The following is a 12,184-nucleotide window of genomic DNA, read 5'->3' on the forward strand; positions in this document are numbered from 1 at the left end:
GGAGGGACAGACATCAGCTGCAAATAGAGGATCAACCAACACTTCTAGACCAGAAGAGAAAGGAAAGAGATTGAGAAAGTGTGTGAGAGAGAGAAGGAAACATAGAGGCAGCACTTGTTCAATTCAGAGAAGCCAGATATACTAAGGAGAGAAGAGTCAGGGCATAAAAGGGCCAAACAGAGACAAAACATTTATTCATTTAAAGTGGATTAGATTTTACTGCAGTGTAGAGAAACATACCGTCAGACACTAAGAGGTGTGTGGTGCGCATATTTTCTGAGTGTCAGCATTAGCGCTCGTAGTCTGTTAGTGTTTATCTTGAGTAAAGTGCATACGGTGTAAGTGAGAGTTGGACAATCATGAGGAGGATATTATCTATCATTTTTATTTTTCAACTGACGTGTACTTTAACTTCAGCCTGGACATCATCTCAACCCAGACTGCAGTTCACTTACTCAGGTAAGAATCTCAGATCACCCACACCTTTAAACTATCTCTGGTTATGGGAATACACAGTGGTAACTACTTTATTGCTGGTATATGCTAATAAGCTCTGAAATACAGTCATCTGCTGCTTTATTAATCACACAAATTTTGTATGTTCATTCATTGGTAATTGTATGATTTATACCTACCTTATGGATGCACTTTGTGGGCATACAATCATTGATTGTATCCCAACAGGTTATCTGTTGCTTTATACACTTTATACTCAGTCATCCAATTCTATCTCCTCCATCACTCACTTAGCCAGTAATACCAATACAACAAATACTACCATGTTATCATCATGTTAGTGTCAATTTAGCACTGAGATGGTTCACTGTCTGGTTAGTGAAGGTCCTTGGTGAATCCCTTACTGCTCATTCATAGAATGGTCATTTAACATCATTTTGCCTTGATAACCTCTAATAAGTGATTCTGTTAAGTGCTGCTAAGCTTCTGACACGTCTCTTGTGGAATCTTCACTAATTCTTCTCGTGCAAAGCTTCCAGTTTATTAAGGTTTGATGGCTTTCAGGCTGCAGCTGCTTTCATTCCCTTTAAATCCCTTCAAATATTTTCTGTTAGATTTAAATCTGGATACTGAGATGGTCACTCCAGGATATTCCAGGACTTATATCTTAACCAAGCTTGGGATCATTGTCTGTCAAATTATCATGAAGATTTTACCTCAGAAGGCACAACATTCCTCATGAAATTACTTGTTTTTTGGTCTGTTGTGGTATGGGGCTGTGTCAGTGCCATTGGCAAAGATAATTTACACTTCTGTGATGGCAGCATCAATTCAGAAATGTACATTGAGATATTACAGCAACATGCTGCCTTCAAGACAACATCTTCAGAGACATCTATGCATTTTGCAACAGAGCAATGCAAAACCACAAGCTGCACACATTATAAAGCATTGGCTGTGGAAGAAGAGGGTACAGGTACTTGACTGGTCTGCCTGCAGTCCTGACCTGTACCCAATAGTTAAAAATGTGACAATGACGACTTCGTACTGTCGGACGCCTTAAGGCTTGGGTCAAAATAACACCTTAAACACTTTATTGCTTGGTATCCTTGGTGCCGAAATGTCTTTTTAATTGTTGTGAGAAGGAATGGCAACATTACTAATTGGTAAATGCTTTATTGTCCCAACTTTATTTTGAAATATGTTGCAGACCTGAAATGCAGGAATGGCTGTATAATAAAAATGAAATTAATGTGCCCAGACAAAACATGAAATATCTTGGATTCATACTGTCTGCAATGTAAATGTAAGAAACACTGTGTTTTTAACTGCATTATCCAAACTGTCCCAACTTTGTCTTAGGATTTGGGGTTGTAGTGCATGGTATGTGGTTGGAATGTAGCATGTGTGAAGACTGCCTGGGAAAATGTGTTTAACAACTTTTACCTGAAAAACCCACCTTAGTTGTCAAAAAGATTTATAGGCCATTACCATGTTAGTGTCACTGCAGTGCTAAGAATGATTCACCACCCAAATAACATCTGCTCAGTGGGGGTCCTATGCTGGTCCCTTTTGATTGCTAAATGGGGTATAGTGGAGAGACAAAGTGTAAAGAGCAATAGATGTGCTACAGTTGGTAATAGTATACTTACAACAGCCATCTGTACTGTCGGAGTAGTTGGAGTAAACCATCAGTGTATGTTTTAGATAGGTGTACCAAAGAAAAGCAACATAAACTATAAACCCTGTTTTAATTACCTTAAAACTTATGTTATTTTATGTAATGTTATATTTGAGTATTCTATTTAGCAGCTTCATAAAATGAAAGTGATTACACAGAGACTATGGGGGAAATAGCAAAACCAAATGACAGGGAGTTCAATTAAAAAATGTGACAGGTTATCATACACATCTGTAGCAGAACAACACAAATAGTTTAACAGCTAATCTAGCTCAATGTTTATGTAATGTTGGCTGTTGACAACCATTTGTTTTATGTGGATATGCCTATATATATTGTTTAATCAGGTACCTATCCAGTATCTGACCTGAAATATGTTTGGTTAGTTTCTTTAGTTTGTGCAGTCTGGGTCTTTTACAGTTTTACACCATACAACACTGTTGGGTGTCAGAGTAATTAGTGAGCTATAAGAACTCAACTCTCAACCCAGCAGATGGACGAGTTGCTGATATGTGACAAAGTCAATAGGGAAACTGCCCGCCTGCCAATTTTTACTGGCGAGATGTCAAGCTGGGTTGTGCTACCCCAACTGCAGGGCTCATCTCTGCACTGCTGCAGTGCTTTTACAAGCTGCAGCCTCAAGAAATTCCCAAGTTCTCAAATTCTCAGTCCCAAAGACTTGTCATATGCAGTCTTGATTTTAAACTAGTGCACATAGAAACAGTAAAGATATTTAGTGCGGATTCTTAACTACCAAACAATCCAGAGATATTTGTAAAAATAAATTATTAAGTATAGTTGAGGTCAAGAGTTTATAAACACCTTGAAGGTAAATGCTCTTTAGACTGAATGAGCATGAATTTCCACAGATTCTCGCAAACTTGAGTAAGTATTTCCATAAAAGTGGGGTTTAATATTAAACTTCATATTAATGCCTGTGGTATTGAAATAAACTGTACAATAAGCTTATGGTCAGGTTTTCAAAAACAATTTGGCCATATTGTGTATGAAAAGCTGAAAATATTGTTGCCGCTTTCCTCACTTTTTGACTGCTAGCCAAACTTCAAATTCTGGCGGGTTCTGACGCTCTAATTAATACTCCTAAATAAGACCCCTGAAAAAGAAATACACTGATCAGCTATAACATTAAAACCAACTCCTTGTTTCTACACTGACTGTCCATTTTATCAGCTCCACTTACCATATAGAAGCACTTCGTAGTTCTACAATTACTGACTGTAGTCCATCTGTTTTTCTACATACTTTTTTAGCCTGCTTTCACCCTGTTCTTCAATGGTCAGGACCACCACAGAGCAGGTATTATTTAGGTGGTGGATCATTCTCAGCACTGCAGTGACAATGACATGGTGGTGGTGTGTTAGTGTGTGTTGTGCTGGTATGAGTGGATCAGACACAGCAGTGCTGCTGGAGTTTTTAAATACTGTGTCCACTCACTGTCCACTCTATTAGACACTCCTACCTAGTTGGTCCACCTTGTAGATGTACAGTCAGAGACAATCGCTTATCTATTGCTGCTGTTTGAGTTGGTCATCTTCTAGATCTTCATCAGTGGTCACAGGACGCTGCCTATGGGGCACTGTTTGCTGGATATTTTTGGTTGGTGGACTATTCTCAGTCCAGCAGTGACAGTGAGGTGTTTTAAAACTCCATCAGCGCTGCTGTGTCTGATCCACTCATACCAGCACAACACACACTAACACACCACCACCATGTCAGTGTCACTGCAGTGCTGAGAATGATCCACAACCCAAATAATACTTACTCTGTAGTGGTCCTGGGAGAGTCCTGACCATTTAAGAACAGCATGAAAGGGGGCTAACAAAGCATGCAGAAAAACAGATGGACTACAGTCAGTAATTGTAGAACTACAAATTGTTTCTATATGGTAAGTGGAGCTGATAAAATGGACAATGTGTGTAGAAACAAGGAGGTGGTTTTAATGTTATGGCTGATCGGTGTATATTTCCCCTTTTAATGCCTGGAAGAATACGATTTCAAGAATACAGACTCTGGCTACTATACAGTTAACTAAATACTGTTAACATGGTACTACAATAAATATATAAAGTTTGAGTAGTACAGTTTCTGGATGTGGCAGCTAGTAGTGTGGGTGCAGCACAGCAACAACAGGTCCTGCAATTGTGATTTTCTACTCTGGTTACCTAATAACTGTACAGTTCAGCCTGTTCCAGTTTGTGTTTCCTCAGAGGTACTTCAGTGTACTCCTACATTTAAAAGAAAATGCCAGTATGTTAATTGGCTACCATTTGCCCTAGTTATGAGTGAATAATTGAGTATGTGATATCTGTGTTGGACTGGCACCTTGTACTGGGTTTATTCCTGTCTTGCACCTAGTGTTTCTGGGTGAACCCTAGACCAATCAATGAATAAATGAAACCATCCATGTAGACTTTAAATCATGAACTTTTAAGACTCACTTCCATTAACAGAGAGAATGTTTACAGAAAGTTAATGAGTCCTCATTAAGGTAATAATAAGATCCCAGTCTGACAGTGTGTTTGTGTTTGACAGGAAAAAAAAATGATGATCTATACTTATATTTAAGAAAGGTTAGAGGTCATGGATGAAGGTGTTTGTGAGTGACAGTTGAGATATTCCAGGCATAAGCCATGAAGTTTTGCATGTGTGTTTGGATTTTAGGATGTCTGTGGCTTATTCATGCATGCATTTGTGTAAGCATTTCAGTCATAGTGAGGTTTTCACAGTCCTACTCTCCAGACCTCCTCTTTCTAATTAGGCTGTAATTGTGGAAGTGATAACCCCATTTCCACAGGAAGTGTGTCCCGTTTCTCAGCGCAGTCTTGTGGCGCAGTGGGGAAACTCTTTCCCAGGGGACCAGTGGCCCAGACAAGGCTATCCATTCAGACAGAACAGTCTAACCTCATATGGGAAAGTAGACGTTCATTCACACACCTACACACTCAGGACCATTTCCACATAATTATATGGCCTACAGTCGATGACTTCAGCCCTGGTTTTCACGTCGGTCTGCCATTTCATGGCATAGCTGCACAAAAGCATTTTAAATAACTGCTAGCCTGAGGAGTGACATTGTTTAGACATCCTGTACTCACACCTACATGTGCTAACCATTTTTAAGCTTGAGTCACACAATTACATAACATTCTACTCAAAAGGATGTGTTCCAAATATCCATAATAAACAGGTTTTTAAAACACTTTTAAGGAACAATCTTGGGATTTTAACTTCATTGTGTTTTGTAAATATAAACACATTTAGAATTTGATTTGGGTGGCACTGATTTGTGGCTCAGTGGGTAGCACTGTCGCCTCACAGCAAGAAGGTCCTGGGTTCGATTCCCAGGCGGGGAGGTCCAGGTCCTTTCTGTGCGGAGTTTGCATGTTCTCCCCGTGTCTGCGTGGGTTTCCTCTGGGAGCTCTGGTTTCCTCCCACTGTTCAAAAACATGCAGTCAGGTTAATTGGAGACACTGAATTGCCCTATAGGTGAATTGGTGTGTGTATGTGTGTGTGTTTGTGTGTGTGTATGTGTGTCTGCTCTGCGATGGACTGGCCCCATCCAGGGTGTTACTGTGTGCCTTGCACCCATTGAAAAGCTGGGATAGGCTCCAGTGCCCTATGGGGAGTCTCTAATTCATGGCATTGCGATAATAAAATAGTAAACAGTTTAAAAGTAATGCAGAATTACTGAGAAATACAGTTAAACTAATAACTACCCGGCACTGTTTTTCTGTCCAGTGATTTTCAGCAGTATGTTTATTTAACCATTAATCATTGCTTGCTTCTAAGAAAATAAGATTTAAGGAACTAGACTGCGCAATGTAACAAATCTGAATTTAGTTAATGATGAGTAAGTTTAAAATGATGAAATTTTTCATTAAAGCAGATACACTTTAGTGTATTTAATATGGAATGAAAAACTATTTTCACACATTTTAACAAATATTAAATATCTAAATGTGTGTGTGTGTGTGTGTGTGTGTGTGTGAACATCAGATAATCTAAGTCATGGGAGAGGCTGATGTAACAATATGTAATTAGAGCAAATGTGCAGCATGTGATGGTGCTAAATGCATTCCTTTATTAATAAAACACACACACACACAACACCCACATACACACCCGGCACACTGTGTGTGGTTAAATATACCCTCAGCTGCCCTTAAACCAGATCAGACTGGTAGTGGATGCTTGAGACTTTCTGTCTTGCTACTGTCTTGTTTGTGAGTGTGTGTAGGTGTGTGTGTGTTTGTAGGTGTGTGTTTATGTGTTGTGGGGGGTGTGGGCATATATATGGGTAAGCATCACATGAACAGAGGAATAAAAGCAGACATGGTTGAATGGGTAGATGGATGCAGGGACAATTAAATAGAAGCTGAAGGGTGTATGGATGCATGATTGGATTTATGAATAGATGGATGGATGGATTAATGGATGGATGGATGGATAGATGGATGGAAGGGTGGATGGATTGATAAATGGATGGATTGATAAACGGATGGATGGATAAATGGATGGATGGATAAATGGATGGATGGATTAATGGATGGATGGATTGATAAATCGATGGATGGATTAATGGATGGATGGATGGATGGACGGATGGATTATTGGATGGATGGATTGATGAATGGATGGATTGATAAATGGATGGATAGATGTATAGGTGGATGGACGGATGGATGGATGGATTGATAAATGTATGGATAGATGTATGGATGGATGGATAGATGTATAGATGGATGGACGGATGTATAGATGGATGGACGGATGGATGGATTAATGGATGGATTGATGAATGGATGGATGGATATATTGATTGATAAATGAATGGATGGAATGATAAATGGATGGCTAGATGTATGGATGGATGGATGGATGAAAAGATGGATGGATAGATGGATGGATGGATGTATAGATGGATGGATGGATGGATTAATGGATGGATTGATGGATGGATGGACGGATGTATGGATGGATGGATGGATGGATGGATTGATGGATTAATGTATGGATTGATGAATGGATGGATGGATGGATGGGTGAATGGATGGACGGATGGATTAATGAATGATAACAGATGTATGGTGAAATGAAGGCAAGCAATGTGGTGTGTTTAGTGTACTTAAGGTCAGACATCAAACCATTGTTGATCAAAGGTCACATGGTTTTGGACCACCTTGTTATAAAGGCGTCAAATGAGACAAATGAACACACACCCACACACACACAGACACACGCTGAGAGACAGGTGGAATACCAGGGTTAATCCTTTAGAGGGCTTTAAAGGCACACACACTCTACCAGGGCTGAAATGGACACTGTTGTTATGGCAACTGCCCCCTGAGCTAGGGTGGAGTGGGCACAGCTGGTGCTGATTGCAGAATGAAGCAGGAATGTATGTGTATGTATACACATGTAAGAAGGAATCTCTACAGCTTGAGAGAATTGGTGTGTTTGTGTGTAATTTTGTGAATACGTGTGTAAGGTTAGTTACTGTCCTCATGTTAAAGCAGTTATTAAATTATAAACACCCACAGACATTCTCTCCTGGTAGACATCTCTCCATCTGATCTCTGAAATCTTTCAGACTCATTAGTTTATCCTTCGGTCATCAGCACTCGTGTGAATCTGTAAATCTGGGAGATTTTGAGCTGGTTTTTCTGGCCTGATTGTCTGTTTTTTTGTTCTTTGCTGTCCCAGAATGTGTGACATCTTTTGTCTTGGTGTATGGCTGTGTGGCACTGTTGTCTGTCAGCTTTGCTAAATCATGCCATGTTATAGAGAGGCTTGGCACTATTATTGTTTGGTTTTGATGAAGCTCTATTTGTTCTGGTCTGTACCACAGACTAAACGAATCCATCCGAAGTTCATTTATTATTTTTTTGTTCAAAGTTCTGTTTCAAACCTTGGAATTTGGAGCTTTATAACTAGACACTCTACCTTTTTAATCTGGTTTTTTTTTTTAATTATCCAGAATTTCCAGTTTCTCCACCACTGTTTAGCCTGGACAGTATTTTTTTTTACGTTTCAGACACAGTAGCATACCTCTCAGAGAAGGGCCTGAGGTTTGATTCCTCAGCTGAAGATGTGGAGTTTGCATGTTCTTCTTGTGTTCACATGGGTTTTCTACAGGTGTTCTGGTATTCTCCCACAAGTCTAAAAACATGCAGTCAGGTTAACTAGAGTTACTAAAATGTGTGTGTGTCTACTCTGTGATGGACTGGATACCTGTCTGGGGTGTTTCTTGCCTTTCGACCCTGAATAGGGTAAAACAGACAGTGAATGAATTAATAAATTAATGGTTCTTCTTAAGGTTTCTTTCTTGTTGTATTTAGGGACTTGGTCATCAGCTTTGAGACAATGTCCAATTTAAAAAGGAAAAAAGGTGCCATTTGCATCTGGTTTATTTTAAAAAAAGGCTGATTAAGCTGTAATTGCCAACAACAGCATTTTTTTATTTGTGTTTGTGTTACTATAATTTTAATGTCTAAAAGCATTTTATTACAGTAATTACAGTATGTGTAAAGTAGATATGCATGCCCTGGAAATAAAAAAGTAGTTGAATACATTTTTACCCCACTGTATAACTGAAGCTAGAGTAGCCACTGAACTCCATCAATACATGTGTACAATAGGCAACTAAAAGGGGCTGCAATAACGAAGTGTTCATGCTACTGTGGGGAGACTAAACATTCAATACAGGGTGCCATAGTCAACTACATTTGCTAACAGCGATAGACATAGCAAGAGCTGACTGCAAAGCTATGGGAAGTTTACTTCATCATTTGGGGACCTTAATGTTTGTCTACCTAAAGTTCTGGTGGTCAAGTCAAACTGAATCAGGCTTACAGTTTGAAGGGTGAAAGGTTCAGACTGGGTTTAAACAGACTGGAGGACTGTTCCATGTTTGGCTTTGTGGGCAACATTGTTTGAAAATCTAAAGCGGGCACAGTGGGAGTAATTAGGTAGATTAAAAAAACAGACATGCAGCTGCGTTTTAAATCACTTGTCGAGGTCTGATGTTGAACATAGAAAGTCCAACCAAGAGACAGTTGTGCTAGTTCTGTGTTGAGATGATGAGAGACTGAATGAGCAAGTTACTGACTGCCAAGAAATAGTCAAATCCTCCTGATACTGTAGGGAAGGAACCAACGTAACTGGGTCATGTTTACAATGTGATTTATTTATTGCTTACACAGTTTACTGTTACACTAATGTAAGTCGCTTTGGATCGTCTGGATCGCTTTTAAGCATCTGCTAAATGCTGAAAATGTAAATATGTATATTATTCATAGCTGTTTTTCAACTCTATTCTTTACTTGTAGCCTTTTTTATCACTCACACAAGTGGAAGTATCTTATAAAATGATAACAATTGAATGAAAATTATCTGTTTTCTCTTTATAGTTCAATTATAAATTACACAGTGCTTAAAAAACACGAGGATTTGATTAAATGTACCTTCATAACAGCCATTTAATTTCATTTAAGTGATGATGTCACAACACATGACATGATGTCACACCACAGGGCAACATTTCCATCACAACACTTAATTTACTGTGATTATTATTGTAGGAGTCTTGTGCATTTTAAAACCCTATAGTGTTTTAATGTATAAAATATAAGTAAAATGTATAAGTATAATGTATGAATAAAATTATTCCAAAAACATTTTCAAACAGTTGCAGGTGATACTGATTTATTTTATAAATGTTTATATTTTATACAGTGGTACCTTGAAACTCAATGTCAATTTGTTCTGGGACTGGCATTGAGTTTAAAAGGCGTTGAGTTTCAAGGTATTTTTTCCCATAAGCATGTATGGGAAACCTATTAATGTGTTCCATGGCCCCAACTGCATATATTTTAGGCTAATGTAAAATAATGGGGTTGTTTTTGACACGTATATGCTGAAAATAATACAAATATAATGCGAAAACACCGAAATAAAAAGCGGATTCTTACAATTTCTTAGAACCCTCGAGCTGTAACACAAGTTTAAAAGTGAAACAGTTAGGAAAATCCAGGTAAACACAGACACATGTGGATGCTTTGAGAGTGAATCTGACGGTTATTCCACACAAAAGCACATTCATCTCATAGGCACACTTTGATGACATAGTGACTGTTCATTGTTAATTTTAAATTAAATAAATAAATAAATAAAAAATAATAATAAGCACCTCGAGTTTAAGGTAAACGTTGAGTTTAAGGGTGCAAATTTCTCAACAAAGGACATTGAGTTTCAAAGATTTTGAGTTTAGAGGACGTGGAGTTACAAGGTACTACTGTACTTTATTTTTTTATTACTGTCACACCACAGGAGATTTTGCATGTTTACCTTACAATAAAAATGAATAAAACACATCTTCCATCTAAAAGTATAACCGTTACATAAAAATTTCATTATGCATTGCATTACTGACACCAAGTTTTTTAAGGAAAAACACATAAATAAATATAAATATTTTTATTTGATTTTGGTAAAATCAGAAGTCTTATTCATTTATTTATTGCATTCTATTTATATTTATTGCATGTCACAATCTAAGATTTTACCAAATTTGATGCAAAATCTTGATTTTGCCAAGTAACCATATTTAATAAATCTCTTTTCCCCTCTCTTTCCCTCAGAGCTGGTCCGCAGCGGCAGGTTGTCCTCTCTCCCTCTGTATGCAGGAGATTTGAACTCTTTGCTGCCAGATGAAGATGGTCGTCGCCTGTACATCAGCATGAAGGACTATTTACTGTCTGCAAGTCTGGATGAAATTACACACACCCCTCACAAGGTGTCCATACAATCCCTCCTCCACTTTTACTCTCGCACTTACACAGCTTTCACAGTGATAAGTGAAAATAGCATGACATCGAAACTGCCGCAGTGCCACTGCCGCATTAAATCTAAAACAGACAGCATGAAAGAGAGAGAGAGAGAGAGAGATGTTCTGTAGCATGAGATGCTGTTTAGGCTGTTAGAATAACTGGTTAAAGTCTGTTCCTAAGGACCAGAAGGTTGGAAGTCTCAGTACTTCCATGGCTGGGCACTTGACCTCCTCAAGTGCTCAGTATATGCTTGGGTTGAATGCTTACATTTTGTGTAGGTGTGAACATAACATTTTCTAAGTGCATTATGGCATATTGTGGGAAATAATGTTTCACTAATTAAATCAAATCAAATCAAAGTTTATTTGTCTCATACACATAGTCATACACAGTACAACTGGCAGTGAAATGCTGCTTGGCCACATAAGTAATTAACACTAAAATTGACTAAATATATGTTTATATTTAAAATAGAAATGTTTTAAAAGTCAAAGTGTAGAACAATTCAATAAAAAAATTAAATTAAAAATTAAAATTGAAAAAAAAAAATTATAATTAAAAAAAATAAAAGCAATTGAAAGTGAACCAAGTGTGCAAAAGTGACAAAGAGAGTTGTGCAAGAACTGAACATAATACTGATCATATATTGTGCAACATAATGCTTTGAGAGAGAGACAGATCTATACACACACACACACACACATATATATATATATATATATATATACAGGTCCTTCTCAAAAAATTAGCATATTGTGATAAAGTTCATTATTTTCCATAATGTAATGATAAAAATTTAACTTTCATATATTTTAGATTCATTGCACACCAACTGAAATATTTCAGGTCTTTTATTGTTTTAATACTGATGATTTTGGCATACAGCTCATGAAAACCCAAAATTCCTATCTCAAAAAATTAGCATATCATGAAAAGGTTCTCTAAACGAGCTATTAACCTAATCATCTGAATCAACGAATTAACTCTAAACACCTGCAAAAGATTCCTGAGTCTTTTAAAAACTCCCAGCCTGGTTCATTACTCAAAACTGCAATCATGGGTAAGACTGCCGACCTGACTGCTGTCCAGAAGGCCATCATTGACACCCTCAAGCAAGAGGGTAAGACACAGAAAGAAATTTCTGAACGAATAGGCTGTTCCCAGAGTGCTGTATCAAGGCACCTCAGTGGGAAGTCTG

General features: G+C 37.9%; 1 protein-coding gene across 1 annotated transcript in view; it reads left to right on the forward strand.

The window, feature by feature from the left end:
* Window positions 1-359: 359 nt before the first annotated feature.
* sema3h (sema domain, immunoglobulin domain (Ig), short basic domain, secreted, (semaphorin) 3H) overlaps window positions 360-12,184 on the forward strand; it is a 41,618-nt gene continuing 29,793 nt past the window's right edge. The window contains exons 1-2 of the mRNA XM_062998454.1: window positions 360-459; window positions 10,798-10,952. Of these exons, the coding sequence (XP_062854524.1) occupies window positions 360-459; window positions 10,798-10,952 (255 nt within the window). The remainder of the gene's footprint in view (window positions 460-10,797; window positions 10,953-12,184) is intronic.

Source organism: Trichomycterus rosablanca, chromosome 7 (assembly GCF_030014385.1).
Source record: "Trichomycterus rosablanca isolate fTriRos1 chromosome 7, fTriRos1.hap1, whole genome shotgun sequence".
Lineage (NCBI taxonomy): Eukaryota > Metazoa > Chordata > Actinopteri > Siluriformes > Trichomycteridae > Trichomycterus > Trichomycterus rosablanca.